Source organism: Alligator sinensis, unplaced genomic scaffold (genome assembly GCF_000455745.1).
Source record: "Alligator sinensis unplaced genomic scaffold, ASM45574v1 scaffold947_1, whole genome shotgun sequence".
NCBI classification, from domain to species: Eukaryota; Metazoa; Chordata; order Crocodylia; family Alligatoridae; genus Alligator; species Alligator sinensis.
In genome coordinates this window covers 284,350-302,062 of record NW_005843073.1, presented here as the reverse complement: position 1 = coordinate 302,062, position 17,713 = coordinate 284,350, and the positions used below count along the sequence as shown (strand labels likewise).

Here is a 17,713-nt window from a genome sequence, read left to right as displayed (position 1 = left end):
TAAATATTGGTTCCTACGTTGGCACCATTTCCAACTTTTCCATGTTTTATTTTTGTGCAACTTGTACATGTTCATCTCTAAGAATAAGATTCAGTCCCAAGCAGGCTGTGAGCAGTTCCAGGCTTTTTGAACATCTGTACTCAGCAGTCTCCAGCAGCCTGGGGAGCCTGTGGGGTTTGGTGGGAGGCATGTAGGAGTTCCCCATCCTACTGGCCTCAGGCAGTGCAGGCAACCTGCATGCCCTCCTCCCCCCCATAACAAAGGTTGGATATGTGTCCTGTTTGCTACCAGTCTAACCTACACCACTTACAGGAAACCATGTAACTTATATCAATTCCATCTCAGGCTTTTTGAATGTCTACACTTAGCCCAAGAGTTGAGTTTATTACATCAGAGAATAGCTAAAACTGTGCTTTAATTTGTTCCCCACCCCCCTTAACTGGCTCAAATTACAACAAAGAGGAGCCCTTTCTCACACATGTGGGTATGGCTATTGTTTCACTTTAAGACAAGTGATATCAGTGCATCTAAAACTGGAGGAAGCAGGCTTACATTTTGCAAGCTCACATTTTCTAGCAGAGATAAAAAGTAAACCATCTCACCTATTGCTCCACTATCCCTCAGTATTTTCTATGCGAATCAGAAGTAAATAACTTGAAATCACTGAGATTTGATAACTGGGCCATTAAGGAGAGGCTGCATACTTGTCTTCAAACTGACACAAAAGTAATGCTAAGTAGAGTCAGAATGAACCATTCTTATGGTAGCTTTGCAGTAGTCTATAGCAGCTCAATGCTGAAACCACAGTACTAATTATTTTTAAAGCTCTGGTTCTTGAGCTTCTCTCTCTGTCTCAAGGAACTAACTAGGTGTGAGAATTTAGATGAACACTTCAATGTAATTTTACGTAATTTGATGTTGCCATGTAAATCTCTTTTATAGGTCCCTTTAGATGGAATTTAATGCGGCAAAAACCTTGTCATCAGAAGGATTAATGTCTGCATTAGCATTTCCGCAATAAAATCAGAAGCTAAGTGGTGGAGGCCACAGACACCTCAAACCTGGATTCTACGGCTCAGCATTAAGTGCTGGAGTTTTTATTACTTGCAGTAGGGAAGCCTTTGCCAATGCTTACAAGGAACTGCTTATCCCTTCTTCTTTGGGTCCTGTTTGATGGAGGTCTCCTAACACCACTGCAGCCACAACCACAGCAGACTTTAGAAGCCGAGCCAAGAGAAAATGTTGTCACAATGCCAGGGAGGAGGTCATCCGCCCAGCGGGTCAAACGAGGCTGGGTATGGAATCAATTTTTTGTGCTGGAGGAATACATGGGCTCCGAACCTCAGTATGTGGGAAAGGTAATTGTTTTCTATCTCTCTATTAATATAACTACTAAAGTGACAAGACAAATAATATCTACTATAAATATGCGTGTGTGCCCCTATTGCCTCCCACACATGAATCAACCTGACTCTTCTTGTGCTGTATCTTCTGTATTTGGTGGTTTGCAAATTATATAAATGGAACAGCATTGCATTTAACACTGGTTTAAATGAGGCACATCTAGAAAGTCCTTCATTTTTACAGCAATTAAAAAAGAATATGACCCATACTCTGGTATTTCTTACAAGTCATGACAGAAACAAGGAAAATATTAGAGGTTTTAACTTATTCTATCTTGAGCATTGTGTCAGGGCCCAAACTGAATGTATCAGTAGCTGTAAGTCAATCACTTGGTAGATGGGCAAAAGATCCATTGTTTTCCTCTGGAGTTATGTCCATTTATCCCAACTGAAGATTAGAACCTATGTGTTTAGCAGACTTGGTTACTAATAAAACCCTGAGTTATCAACATTGATGATCTTCAAAATGTATGGAGTTTGTTCTATGACACTGATTACATTTTAACTGATTTTTCTTATCCATCGTTTTGTGGTTAAAAAAACCCTGAAGAATTCAGAAAACATTTTACTATATGATAACTAAACATTTAAAACATACTGTAATAGGAGCTGTAAGGGTGCAATTTTTTTTTTTATTTTGGTCCTGGATGTCGGGACAATTTTAGAAGTTAGATATGAATCCACATATCTTAGACTCAGGATGAAAACAGTCATTTCTGTGAATTGGTATAGTTACTCCAGTTTGGCTTTTGGCAACCACGGACACCTGATTTTTGTCTTTTAAAAACAAGTTGTATTTCAAGTCGTATTTCAATACCAGTTGCTTTGCTTTTTGATCACTGATACTGCTTCCGTGCAGACCTAAAATGGCAAGTTGACAAGTGTCTCCATATTACATAATTCAAACAAACATACAATGAAGTTCCTATACTGTAGATTCACATGTGTATGCAGTGTCTGTCTGTCTCTATCATACCAACCATTGTTTTTGTGATTCATGAATAAGTTGTCAGGCAGTTGTATGGCGGGGTAGTGGAGGCTTTAGAAGGTTAGATTATGGGAATGCAACTAGAACTACAGTGGAGCAAATTATTATATTTACCTAAGGGTGAAACTGGCATGGCAGCCTTAGTTGTTAAGTTATATCTCCCTCTGGCTCCAGAACCAGGTAGCGCACTGAGGTGGACTCATGCAGAATGCGGCCTGCAATCAACCCAGCTATAAGTGGGGTGGGTATTCAGGCTTTGGAGGTCAAAGGCAGCTGATGTGATGCTAGCCACGTCACTAGGCCGTTGTGCTTTAACTTTACTAGCTCAGTGGATCATTAGGACTTTGGACCTATGGTCCTGACATAGACATGTATGTGGTTCCATCGAATTTTAAGTAGAATCTATCAAAAATCTGCGATGCTTTGAAAATTCAGCTGTGGATGTTCTACTGGTTTCCCTTTTTTTCCTTACTATATATTATGCCTCAGTCTTAGTTACCCTTTATTGGCCTCTGAAAATTAGAGGCCAGTGATTGATTTGTTGTTGTTAAAGCACCCAAAACTGCTAGTGAACAAGCACTAGAGGCTGCTTGCTATAGAGATGTAGCATCATACTTCTGTCCTTACTTCAACATCACAGACATTTTCCTCATTTTTGTTGTGAATTTAAATGCTGTCTGTCTATTCAGGGAAGGTGTAGTTCATTCAAAAAGTAATCAGACTGAAAATTATGGCAACCTCATGTCCTCACATTTCCTCCCACTTCTCCCTCCCCCCTCATGCCCAAATCTTTCTAAGTAAAGTCCTCATAACTAGGGAAAGGAATAAATCAGAAGGCACCATAAAATATGCTAAATCATTTTCCAATCTAATTTAGGTGGAATGCACTCAAATACTACAGTTTTAGAAAATTGTTCAAGACACTAACGCACATATCTATTAAGATTTGAAATGTTAGATATACATTCTGAGTTTAAAAACACAAAGTGGTGGTCCTGTGTAATTATCCCAAAAAAGAGGAAAATTAGAGGATAACATTTTGTCTTTGAATTGTGATGTTCAGTAGCTTAGAATTACATTTTTTTCCCACGTAACTCTAGCTTCTGTATAGGGCAGAGGAATTAAATAAGTTTCATATGCAATGACTGACTTCCCATTTTCTGTGGCACAGGGAATGCTAATACTAAATATGTCATAGGTAAGGGAATGGTGATCTCTGGCATACCATGTACAGATACCTCATATAGCTATTGTGGCTCATGGGCCTTTATGTTACGTCCCATTATGTTGCTTCCCTAGCCTGCTTTACAAAGGATTTAAGCCTGCTTCTAGATTGTCAAAAATACAACCAGATTATATGTTTAGTATTTATCTAGAGAAGAAACCATTTGGGTTTCTTTTCTGGTCAAACCAAAGGAATCTTTATGACTAAGGAGGAATATTCATTATAGCCAGATACAGACATTTCACTTTTACCAGTATAAGTGATCAGAAGCAGGCCTATACCTGTAACAGAACAGAAGTCTGGTGCACATTGGGCATTTATGCATGTGCTCCAGAAGTGGGAGGCACTTTAATTAAAGTGGCTCTGAGAGCTTTTTTAATTAAAGCACCCAGAGCATCACATGTATCAGCAGTCTGGTACTGAAAAATGGCAGCTTTAACTAAAGCTCATTGAAATAATTTAAAATAGCCTGGTCTAAAATAGGCCTGGATCAACGTGCACTCAAACTTAATTGATTTAGGTTAGACTGGTGACTTGAACTTCTGTGCCAGATCCCCTAGCAATTCATGTTAGGTCATTGCCAGCATCCCACACTCCTTTATGGCCCCCTGCTAGTGCCTTCCTCCTTTGCAGGGAAGTGTGCTGGCACTCGCTTCATACTCGGCTCCTCAGACTGAGTGCCCAGAAGGCCCCACTCCCTAAGCAATCACAAAGTCAAGTTAATGCAGATCCCTTTCTAGCGCAGACCCTTTCTGCAGCCCCCTTTCCTGCCTCTGGCCAGCTGTCAGTGGCAGGCAGGCATGCAGTGCAAAGGGAAAGGGAGGTGTCCCTGCACAAACCCCGTCATGAAGCACCCCGCAATGTGCACAGAGACTTGACTATGATGAGTCCAGAAGAACCCCTGTGAGCAGGCACAGCACCATGAAGCCCAGCTGGGCTGTTGGGCATGGGCAGCTCTGTGGTGCTCCACCTGCTTGTGGGTGTTCTCCTAGGTTTAGTGTCAGGTCTGTGTGTACGTCATGGAGTGCTTCATGCTGGGGTTCATGCAGGGACTCGGATGCCTCCCTTTCCCCTCCACCCGAGCCCCAGCTGTCTGCCTGCAGCTGACAGATGTTTTTGGCTGACAGATGATATATCGTGGGGAGGGGGATGTTCTCACCCATGCCTGGAAGCCAATCAGGGGTGCCTCTGGTGCTTGGCTGCACTCAGCAGTCTCCAGCAGCCCAGGTAGCCTGTGAGGCATGTTGGGAAGTGTGCGGGAGTTCCCCATCCTACTGGCCTCAGCAGTGTAGGCAGCCTGCATGCCCCACTCTCCCCCAAAATAAAGGGTGAATGTGTGCCCTGTTTGTTACCAGTCTAACCTACACCACTTAGAGGAAACCATGTAACTTTGATCGATTCCATCTCAAGCTTTTTGAATGTCTGTACTTAGCCCAAGAGTGAGTGTATTACATCACAGAATAACTAATACTGTGCTTTAATTTGCTTCCCTGCCCTGCTTAACTGGCTCAGATTACAGCAAAGAGGAGCCCTTTCTCACGTATGTAGGTATGGATATTGTTTCACTTTAAGAAAATTGATATCAGTGCATCTAGGGTACTTAGTGTGTGCTTTAAGAAAATGTGCCTCTGGTGTGCCACTTCTAGCTACACAATAAAATGAAATATGAAGGATCTGGCTGGTGGAACACAAAATAATTTGTAACGTATAAAAATGCCTCTTTAACATTAAAGCAAGAGGCACAGGTCTGTTACCAAGACAAAATTGTTCCAGCTGATCAGCTACAGAAACTGTTTAACTTTCTATTTGATGCTTATTACCACTTCCTTCTATGAGTCAGAGTTCCATCTATATTAAGTATTTGTTTCAGACAAGCCAACTGAGATTAGTGAACACATTACTTCTTGGTGCTTACTTCTTTGCTTGATGTTCTTAAAGTACTAAGAGGTTATAACTGTATATTATTCTGTGAATGTGAATGACTGTGAGTGATCTAGAAGTTTAGTGTATATAATTTATATTTAAACTACAGGTAATTTTTGACCTGTCAAACAGTGGGATAAAATGAATACCCAGAATAGGGGGAACCCACAAGTATATGACATGAAACCTTTTCTGCAACATGAAGACATGGTTTCTAACAATGGAATCCAGGTTGTGCTTCTCCATGTGCCTAATACATCTAACAGGTACTACTTAAGTGTATCACTAGGTTTTTCTGGTTCCAGCTGTAAGAAATTTATGGCTTCAAACATGGATCACAACCCACAGGGAGAGTGAATGGAATACTTCTCAAGCAAGGTGTGTAGCATGTACAGCAATAAAAAACACAAGATGGAAGAATATGTACACAGTGGGGAGGTTTAGGAGAACAAAAATATTTTTTCTACCAGAAAAGGAACATAGAGTGAGCTTTTAGCAACTGGGAGGGAGTAAGCCCTACTATATTTTAACCAGTCTATTAGCTTTGAAAGTAAATATTTTTTTGTTGTTGTTAAATTTTCAGGCAGGGTTTAGAATGAGATCCTGGGATGGGAGAAATTCTGACTGCATGCTGAGGGGGAAGGTGCTATCAAACTGACAAGATCAGAATAGTTAATATCCTAAATGCATAGCTACTCCCACCATACACACAGGGATTCCACCTTGATTAAACAAGATGAACTTATGGAAATTTATAAAATGTTCAAATCATTGTATATTACATGACCAAGTAAGCTCATAAGTAGTTTCCAAAATACATTTTTTACTTTATCTGTACTGATTCCTTAACACCAAGCTAAAGCCATATATTTTGAAATGATTCTTGTTTAGAATTACCTTATATTAAAGCTGGAATGTGTATAGTTTGTCCAGAGCTTTTCCCTCTACCTTGTAAGACTATTTTGTAATTGGAATTGCAGCTTTCATATCTCTTTCTTCCAGCCAAGATAACAGGGGACAACACAGTGACAGGTGTACTGGTGGTTACATTGCTTATTATAGAACTACAGTTCTAACAATATCTCTGTAATTTATAAATGGGGGTTTAATGTGCCTATTAAATCAGCCGACAATTTCGCTAAACATTTAGGATGACTAGTTAATTTTGGAAGCCACCTGGAAAAGAACAGAAGAGATTTATAGCAGCAGCGTCAGATGTTATCAACCCAAACTCTCAATCCATTTTATGTTCACTTTCAGGAGACTATCTTAAAAAGTGTGAAGTTGAAATTCAAAAGAGTTTTAGAAATGGATGGGGATTAAACTAATTCACCATTAGAGAACCTAAAATAATGCTTCAGGTTGACACATTCAAAGCTGTCAGTAAAATATCTGCTTGACAATACACTCTGACCATTGTAAACTGAATAGTAAATCAAAGTATCAGAAATCTTAAACCTGTATATTGCATAGTGCCATGGGAAGGCAACAAAATCTGCCTCATTAGTAGACAGGTACCCTCATTGACTACACAATAATTGTTATACAGGCTGGAATACAAATGTTGGGTCCAGTGATTCCCTGAGATATCCCTGTGTAAATGGAAAATATTTTGGAAGGTAAAAATGAACCCCTGACATTCGCTGGACTTGATGATAGTTTTCTACCCTGTTGAGAGATTGAAAAAGCATAATAAACACATGTATGTGTATATATAAACCCAACGGTCAAGATTCTCTTCAATGTCAAACATGGGTTATCACTGGGTCCTAGCTGTATCCTGAAGCAATGTAAAAATAAAAGCTACTCATTTACTGTTCTTAATGGTATTGTATGCCCATCAAGGACAGGTATAAAAAGAAGTACCTATTATGTCACCTCCTAACTCTAACTCTTATTCCTCCAATATCCCCCTATATTACAGCAGAATGGCAAAAGCAGAGATCAGGAAATTCTTTGCTGCATATTTGTAACCAGAACATACTCCCTCTTTGGGGCTTGTTGTTTTACCTGATTAATTTGGAATACAAGCACTGGACCATACACGTGATTAATATTAACAAAGTCAGTCTCAGTCTATAACATGGTGGACAGGTATCACTGTCATGTTTGGTCGATCTGTTGGCAGATGCAGAATGGATATCTAGGGTTGTAATTGTTAATTCAGAGCGAACCGTCCTCTAACCCCAAGTTACTGGCCCTTAATTAGTCTATTTCACTACGTATGTGGCCTAGATGACCTGAATTTCTTTTAAGTGATAATTGTAATTGATTTATATTATTAAATAATGCCATATTAAGTATTAAATAATGCCATAATAATAATATTTGTTTTGACAGCTGACATCCAGTTGTTGTGAGTTCAGTGATTCTCAACCTTTCTAGACCTTTCTAGACCCAAGGCACTCCTTGTTCAGAAATAAAATGCCCCTTGTTAGGCTCATTTTGGAAAATGCAGCTTAGTTTTCACTCCTGTCATAACCAAATGAGTTGAGTGCCCCTGTCACAATAGAACTGCTGAATAGCCGCAGTTACCTTCAAATTTGGTACGTTCTGCCTCATTAGCTATTCCTACCTGGCAGTCCGGAAGGCAGCCAAAGGTGCTAATGCCGCAGCAGGTATCAGTAATGGCTGGCTCGAAAACCTATTTTCAAGTTTCAGTTGGAACCTTTCATCATTAGCCATGCGCATAATCGCTCCACTTTTAACGTTATTAATACCCTTAGTTGGTATTTTACTTTGTGTTTGTGTTGGATGTTGTATCTTAAACGCACTTAAGCGATGATTAATGACACTTTCAACCTTCGTGTATCACAAACAGCTGTTGTAGAACTCAAAGGTATCTAATCTGGCATTTGGTCAAGGGGGCACGTCTAAATGGAGAATAACCAAGCGCCAGTCAAATGTAAAACACGAGGGTGAACTATGCTCGGAGTGTGAGGGAGTCATGATGAATGCGTGATCAAATAGCCTCAGCAAATCAGGGGTTACATGAGGGGCATGACCGCACGGCTGGCAGTCACAGCCTCCTGAAAGTCAGCAGATACATGGGGCGCATTTTGATTGGTTCTGTAGCTTATAAAAAGGGGCAGAACACAAGCACAAGGGGATCCACGCGTCAGTTTGGAGAGGCCTGATCACCCTGTCCAGGATCCTGCATCCACGAAATCCCTTCCCCCCGGACACCCCCAATACGACCGAGTATATCATTCAAACGTGTTTAGAGCTCTCAAGTCACCAGCGAGTTTAATCTTGAAACTTGTAAAGTAAACCACCTGTACGAAAGTGTGAGTAAAGCATTTATTTGTTACACCGCCTCCTTAATTGTTTTTCTGTCAACGGGAAGAGAGATAAGAGGAGAAACGAGGTCCCATAACCCTTCTGTCCCCGGCCTGTTCGCACAGCACCTTTCTGGGTCCAACCACCCACCGTCAGGTTGGTCAACTCCTTTTTTGACTTAGGAAAAATAATAGTTCAATTTTTATGTTGCAAAGAACTCATAAAGATAATAAAAGTTCAGCATGTCTTCTACAGTATGGGTTATAATTTGAACTCTTTGGGTATGCCTTTGCACACCTAAAAATGCTAACATTGTGTGGCACCCTATGGTACCTCTGAGCTAGTGCATTTGCCTCTCTAACTTAGAAATTAGTTACATTATAGAGAGAGCAATGTAAATCAATCTCATTAGTCATTCACATGATGCTACTTCCAAGGAGATAAGAGATGATGATTGCATGGACTATTACTTATGACATATGTTAATGCATTTCCTAGAACAGGACATCACAATTACTCAGTTGTTGGATAGAGAGTACTGTGGGCAATTTACTTTCAAATTAAATGAGGAGCTTCAGTGCAACCAATGTTCTTGTTCAGCATGTTGTTTGACCCACTGGAGTTTATGCATTAATTTCAACCCTTAGATAACTGTATGGCATGTCTAAAGGCTAGAGTGGTCAACACTGGGACCCATGATTTGTGGCTTAAATGACTTGGTCCTCTTAGTTGTGATTTGTTTTTTACCTTCATGCCAGGTCTCCTGTGGACAAGACAGCAATCACTGCTATGCTTCGAACATGCAATCTGTCTTTTTAAGATTGAGCGAGACTTAAATTCTTGTCTCATTTAATTTTTAAAATGCTTGTAAAACATTACCTAGCCTCACAGTGTACCTGTGCTGCATGCTCCTTGAATAGTGTTCTCACAGCTTTGCAGATGGAAGAATTGTGGAAGGGAAGTTAAGTGAATTGCTCAAGATCACAAAAGAGAATCAGCACTGGGATTAGAACTCAGGGGCTCCAGGCTCAGTGTGCTGCTGAAAGTATCTGACTTCAAAGCTCTCTCTCAATGTTAGGCAGCATGGGGAAATAAATCTGGTATTTTAAAAGCTTTACGTTCCATATAATACATAAAGTATATGAAACACAAAGCAAGTTTGAAAACTGCATGTGAGATTACGGGGTGGAATTTTGTTAAGTGGATCCATGGAACTAAACTCTCATGAGCAATTCAAATTTGCGTTTAATGTTTCCTTTTATAATTTAAAACTTTTCTATGAGATGCATAAAGACTTGGGTTCACTAAAATTGGTTGTAAAGTTTTGTGAGTTAAATATATGAGACAGTGCATTGTTGACCTAGAGGATCTGATCTTTTAACTGTCATCCACCAGGAATTTAAATATCTGGGAAATTAAAACCATGGAATCAGTTGCATCAATACCTAGTGCCACCATCTGGTTTGTTTTGTTTTTTTGTTCTTCATGTTTCTGAGAATGAAGAGACATATTTAGCAAGCAAACAAACCAAGTTAAATTTGGGTTTTTCATTAGTTTTGTGAAAGAACATAGAAGTGGAATCATGATGGAAAGGAAACCAAGGTTATATAGAAATGAGATCTTATGGAGTGGAGAGCCATGTTCAAAGGAACCTAATTGGAGCTCATTCCTGGCACACTACAGTCACAACAAGAGATGAGTTCTAGTATAAAGACCTGATAGTGCATGGCAGTATAGAACTAAGCTATAAAAGTCTGAGGTGTCAATGAGTAACATCTATGGTTTCTCTCTTACATGTGAAAGTAGCAGATCTTATGCCATCTAGACCTGAAGTACTAGGTATTCTTGCAATACATATTAGAAGGATCAATCAAAGGGAATATAGAAGAAAGGCTGTACAAGATAAATGTAGACTACTAGAATAAAGGCTGGTATCTACAGTACTTTTCATTAAATGTCACTTTTTCTACATGCAGGTTCAACTAGATGGCATTGGAATCACAATGAATGGATGACACTTTGGTAAAAAGGGAACATTCAAAATGCGTCTGGGGATTTTTTTTTTTTTTTTTTTGAGTGGGGAGAGCCTATAGATCAGGGGAAGGGCTTTACTTAAAAGAAAATAGAACACTGTTGCTGGCGTAGAAGATTTGATTGCGTTTTAACTGAGATGTTGAAGGAAGGTTGCCAAGTGCTGAGAAATGTTCTGGTTGGACACAGACATCAGTTAGGTATGTCAGTAACCTGAAGATAATTCTGTATCTAGTAAAAGATTAGATCAGTAATTACAAGGGAACTGGAGGAGAGACAAGTTGAAATCACAGAGTTAAGTTTTGGAAAACCAGCAGAATGTCAGCCGAGGGAATTAAATAAAAAATAGATATCCAAAACTAAAAATGCGTAGTAAACATCCAGCTGCTTATACAATAATGTGAGAATCTCAAAAGTAAAAATAATTTAACTGGAGTATCTGAAAGTAGAATGGGATTATGATATAACAGCATTACAAAAAAGGTGAGAAGATAAAAAATCTATGGAATGCTATAATATTATCTTTAAACTTTCTAAATGATTTAATATAATTTAAGGGATACATCTTTTACAAGTTGAAAAGAATAGAATCTGTATACATACAAATGTGAACAAAGGGGGGAGCTGGTCAAAATTAGGATTTTCATCATGGGGGAATTACAACATTTCTTTCTTCTAATGAATTGGAAAAACTGTATAATTTTTTGTGAATTCCAAAAGTAGTTCTCAAATATTTTATTTTAGAATTTTGAAGGTGTTTCAGTATTTCAAAACTTTTGTTTCATAGTATATGTTTAATTTTTATTTTCACATCTTATTTATGTATTTCAGGGCCCATCCAGACTTGCAGGTCAAGGTGCAATGGGATCTAATGTGCAATCTACACAATCCCACCTCCTGCTATGCAAGTGTGGCATTGGAAAAGTTGCAATTGTGTGGATTCCACATTAGATCCCATTGCACCTTGTTACCAGTGCAGCACAATCTGAGGCTTCCCCTGGCGGAGAGCTTGGGTCAGCTGACAGGGTTCCCAGTGATGGGGGTGCACCATAAGCTTCTGCGGCTGGGAGGCCCATCAGCTGACCTAGGCTCCTAGCCATAAGGGCACCCAGGGATCACTGTGTCAGGAAAACTGCAGCAGCTGCAGTCTCCCAGTTGCAGGGTGCATGGGATCCCTGTCATCTAAGAGCTCCCAGGCTCAGGGGTTCCAGATGGGACCTATGATCAGCTGATAGGGCCCCTGGCCACACATTAAATTAATGGCATGAGAGGAAGCAACTACAAAGCTATCCAATTATATTTATTTGAACTAGTATTGTATCAGTTATTGTAGTGACTAATACTGTAAAATAATATGAAAATGAAAGTCAACTTTTCTGATACAAAATATCATTATAGTTTCTTTTTGTGGGAAATATTATAAAATACAATTTTTAAACATTTATACTTTGATTAAAACAATCTATTTGTCATCAATTCAAGGAAAGATCTCTAACCTCTTTAAATGAGAATTAAAATGTACTTTGGGAATCATTCTCTTGGCCTAACAGTCATAAAAATGATGCATACTGCATAGTATGCAGTATTGAAAAACTTCTATTCCATTTTGTGTAAACGTCAACTTTTAAATCAGTTCATGCATGATCGCAATTTAAATTAAATGTGATCAACAGTTCTAAAAGCTAGAGTGTAGAAGATGAAAGTATTTGGGTTCTCCTGATAGTGGGTTACATCTTACCTCAGCACTTTACTCACTATTTTGTTTCCTAATAGAACATCAAGTTTTAAGTCTCAGTTTTAATCTTCAGAGCTCTTTTTGGTATTGCCCACAATACTTCATAGTTTCAAATGATGATAACCTCTCTCATCATATGTGTTCCTCAGGCACAACAAAATTGGACATAATGGTAAATTTTGTGAGTAGGTCCTAAGAGACTGAACTCTCTCCTGGAGGTGATTAAAGTGAATACATCTCTTTCTGCCTGCATAGATTTTAAATTCAAAACTCATTACAAGTTTGATTTCCTTTAGACATAGTACTGTTAGCAATGAAGGTGGAAAGAAAGAAAGATACCAGGGAAGGAAACTGTCAAACCAGAAATTGACCAGATTATCCAATCAGACAGTGGAATAATTATCTTCATGATACTGTTGAAGTATCTATGATGCTATTACCATTACCCAGTATACTGTACAAAGATAAGTGGTATTTAAGAATCTAGGTCAAGAAAATAATATGGTTATATTTACTAATCTGTAGTTTCAGTTTACTTTCCTTTGGACTAATGTACTAACCTAAATTTCACAAAGAAAAGTTTCTTACATGCTTATGGTTATATACAGAATAAGAACAGGGAAGCAAAGGAACAAGATAATCAATAGAGGAATAGGCTAAGTATAAGAGAAAATATCTTATATAATATAAGAGTATATACTTTATATAAAACACCTGAAAAGAAAAAAATTACAGCCTTAAGCTAATGAAGAGACTGCAGCAAGAAGACTGCAGTAGGAGATACCGAAATGAGAGTGTCAAATTAAAGGGGTGAAATCCTGGCCCTATTGCAAATGAGTAGTTTGCAATAATTTTAATAGAGCTAGGCTTGCACCCAAGGACACTATGCCCCTAAACCTCTTGCTGCTCCACTTCTTCATAAAAGTTCCTCGGGGTTTTATTATTTTCAATCTATCATAATTTATTACCTTACCTTACTTAATACTTAGCTGTTTTCTGGTGCCATTGCTAATACAAATAAAGTTTCCACCTGATACAGTGAATGTAATTTTGAATGACAGTTGGGATTCATCTGTCATCAGCAGTTAGTGTTAGCCTGTTACTTACTCTGGTTGGCTTGTTTTGATTTTACTTAGTTTAATAATGTAGCTTTAATTTTATGGGTTGCTGTGATTCAACATAAGTCAGAGGGGGATGGAGCTGACCTCCCCCAACACACAAGATCTCCATATGCTATATATTGTTTTGTGCAATTGCACAATAATGCAGTATAATAGTTCCCTCTGGTAGCTCAATTTATGAAATTGCTGTGGAGGTCTTAAACCCTATAGGGTCCGGTCACAATAGTGCATATGAATGTGTGTGGCTGATGGGCAACCATACTATTTTAAAGTTTGTTCCAGAAATGGTAGCAAATAGTTCATGATTCAAAGTATACTCGACGAAGCATTGAAAATGAGTCAATTTTATCAATGTTGAAAAAATCATCTGGTTAACTATTTAGAACTGTAAAGCCAATCCTGTGCATAGAAATATAATCAAAGGGGTGAGGAGTCATTTCAGACTATGAATTCTCTACTACATCCTCAAATCTATGGGCAGATATTTTCTTATCTATAGAATGTAGATAACTTTAGTATCTTTGATAATATGATGTGGAAATGGTTTGATAAATTATGATACTTTAATAGTGAACACTATAGCAGAATGGTTAAACACTCAATGCAGGTGTGCAGCTTAATGACATAGCAAGTGGGCATCCCACATCTCAGTGTGTAACAAGATAAGTCCTTATTGTCTTTCAGTTCTCTCTGTAGTCAGTGGGAATTGAAGATTTCCTGACTTTGCATGATTAGTCCAAATATCAACTATGCAGTAGGGCCTGGAAGGGGCAGCTGTGGGGAGAGACCCCCGAGCCCTTCCCCTGTTACCCCCTTGCCAAGCAGCAGCACACAATAGCCTGGCCTGGGCTGCTATGGGGGAAGAAACCCTGAGGCCCTCTTCCTGCATTCCCCCTCCCCCCGCCCCACCTGGGCTGTGTTGCAGCACAGCCCCACAGGGCAGCTGCAGCTGCAGGGAGAAAGACCCCACAGCCCCTTCCCTGCAGTCCTCACCTTGCCAGGCTGTGGCACACCACATAGCTGAGATAGCTGCGGGAACAGAAACCCCACTTCCCCACCCGCAACCCCCATCCAGCAAAGCTGTGCACGGGCTAGAATCAGAGGCTTTCACTGACTAGGGTCAGTGACAGCTGAGAGGGCAGTGCTGGCCCATGCTCAGGCTCAGGCAGAGAAAATGAACTGTGCCTAAGGCTACAGCACTGCCCTGTGCAACACCACCTGGGATGGCAGCGATTGCACTCTAAATTAACCCTCAATGGGATCTAGTGCAGATGTACGATTTAAAGCGCTGTAACAGAAAGCACTTTAATTTAGTACACATCCATTGCAAGTTAACTTAGAGCACAATCCACCATTTTACATGCTCTAAGAGCTGTGAATATCTGTTCAGTTACAGCAGGGGTTGTCAACTGGGGGTACACATACCCCTGGGGGTACTTGGACCGGTCCCAGGGGGTATGCGAGGGCGGGTGGGGACAGGTTGCCGCCCCCTCCCAGGAGCAGGGCTGGGGCAGGGCGAAGGCAGTGCCTTCTCTCTGTGGGGCGGGGAAGCTCATGCGTGGTGGCTGCTGCTGCCACACACCAGCCTGGTGAGCTTCCCTGCTCTGCTTTGCCCTTCTCTGCCCTGCCCTACCCTGGCCCTGCTCCTGGGAGGCGGCGATGCTCCATCTCTGCCCATCCACACACCATCCCCACCTTCCCAGTCAGCATCGGGCTGTGCACTGCCCACTCCCTCCCAACACTCAGTGTCTGGCCACGCGCTACCCCGCCGTGCTTGGCGTTCGGCCATGCACTACCACCTTCCCCCCGCCTCTGTCCAACTTGGCGTTCGGCTGCCAGGGGTACTTAGACTAAAAAGGTTGAAAACCCCTGAGTTACAGCTTTAGAGCACTTTCTGCCTGTTTAATGCACTACATGTGTAACATCTGCCTGCTTGATGCATGATATGTGTAACGTCTGTACCAAGCCAATGTTTCTGTCTTCTTATCAAGTTAGGAATTAGGTTTTTATATCAGATTCAGTAAGCTGGTGTTTATTGTTGGACAACTCACTACCTCTTTCTTTCTAGATTTTATATTCTCAGGGAGTGAGCAGATGATACATTTAGCCAAATGTAACATACATTGCTTCTGCACGCTGACCAATTACACTAGTATTCAGAATAGACAGATTAACAGCAGTTGTATGAAGCAGGCACGGTTACTATGCTTCATCAATAGGTGGTGGGGAAAACAATGGCTCATTTACTTTGAGCAAGTGGCTACCTTGGTTTAAGTCTAGACATACAACTGCATCAGTGTAACTGACACTGGTGTAGTTTTATTCCTGATGAATTAAGTGCAGAATTATGATGGGAATAAAGTAAATTATAGGAATTCAGGATTATGTGTAATTTATCCACACTTCATTTATTTTTGTGTAAAGACTGAATACAGTGGGGTAAATTTGTTATCAATCCAGTCTATCAGAATCTGTAGTATTACTGATGAAAGCAATGGGAAGAGCATAAGTAAAGATTAAAATCCAATATTTTATCTATTTGCTTATCCATTAAACAAGGGGAAGGGAACACAAGACACATCTCTTACTTGATCCTGTAGAAGAGCTTTTGGGTTATCTGGAAGATTCAGAGTTTGTAAAAGATGCTTGTGTTTTCTGATTAGATGCTATAGTAGTTTTAAACGATTGTCCCTCTAAGAAATCTTGCTGGTAAAGTTTGTCTTCTTTCTGTTCAGTTACCTAATATGCTGAGTAGTATGTCTTAATAGATTTTTAATAAGGGACAAATCTTGGTCTGTGCAATTTGATTAATTGTATTTTAAAACAACCCATTTTGAGATCTGATTTGTTGAAGGTTAATTTCTGTTTAACTAAATTCAGACTTTTGTGTTTACAGAAAATATAAGGAAAACACCACAATATTAAGTTGACAATTTTACCAAAGGTACACATTTGATATACTGCTTGAGCAAGAGTGCTGGTCTATAAAGAATTGCTATACTAGTCTCTTGATTTTCTGTACTCCTATGGTTCTTTGAAAGCTGAGGCTCAATTTCCAGGTGCCCTTTTAAGGTGCTCAAGGGGAGATATTTGCAACATTTAAGGAAGGATACCTTCTGTGTTATGATGATTCAAATGTAGATGCCAACAAACATTTAATTAGCAAGAGATACTTTTTTCTTACTCTGTCTATAACAATAAGCAAAACAAAACCCCACTGAATTGAGAGTATCTGACGATGAAACCTACTACTACTCTAACCCCAGCTCATTTTCCTGCCCTTTGAGTAGGGAGCTGGACCCGAGGATCTTGCAAGGACCCTTCCAGCCCTAATGTCTATGATATCTATGAAATCTATACTTTTGTTTGTTTTCACAGTCAGTGATCCCTAGTAAGCTGTTAATTAGCTGGACACTTGGAGCTGTATGCTAGTACAAACACAAAATAACTCTGTTAAAGCCAGTGGTATGTGTTTGGTGCTCAAGGCATCCTCAAGGCCATTTCCTTTTTAAATTCTGAAGTGAAGTGCCCCTAACTTTAGTCATGAAGTCTGACAGTGAGGGCCTGCATTTGTTCAGGTGTTTGTAACTTGCCTGTGCAGCAATGCATTAAGGAGGTGTAGTTAGCCGTCGTGTTTATGTAGATTTCTCAATTCACAGAAGCAGAATTTATATTGCATGGAACATTTGGACTATTCTAACAATAGGTTTTCCTCATTACAGAAACAAAAGAGTAGATTGGTAAAATGTAAGCTAAAAAAAGAAATCTAATTTAAATAATTAGTGTAGTGTACCATTTGCAAAGTCTTGAACACTTTTTCAAGACTATAATAAAAGCCAGTTAATGGCCCTTGCTTGTCAACACCAGCTGTAGCAATCCAACAGCAGGTAACTGCTTCTAGTTTTACCCTAATTGATACCAGTGGTAGAGACCTAGTATAAATCGATGAGTGTCTGTGGATTCAGAAGGAGATTCACACATAAGCCTAATGAATTCTGGCAGCTGGCA

At 39.7% G+C, this 17,713-nt stretch overlaps 1 protein-coding gene across 2 annotated transcripts in view; it reads left to right on the top strand.

Annotated features, from left to right (window-relative positions):
- Window positions 1-976: 976 nt before the first annotated feature.
- The window catches only part of CDH12 (cadherin 12), a 242,827-nt gene continuing 226,090 nt past the window's right edge, over window positions 977-17,713 (top strand). Inside the window, exon 1 of one of the 2 annotated variants that reach the window (XM_006037154.2) lies at window positions 977-1,358. In XM_006037154.2, coding sequence (XP_006037216.1) covers window positions 1,128-1,358 — 231 coding nt within the window. In that variant the 5' untranslated portion in view covers window positions 977-1,127. The remainder of the gene's footprint in view (window positions 1,359-17,713) is intronic. The other variant, XM_025193592.1, reaches the window with a different exon arrangement.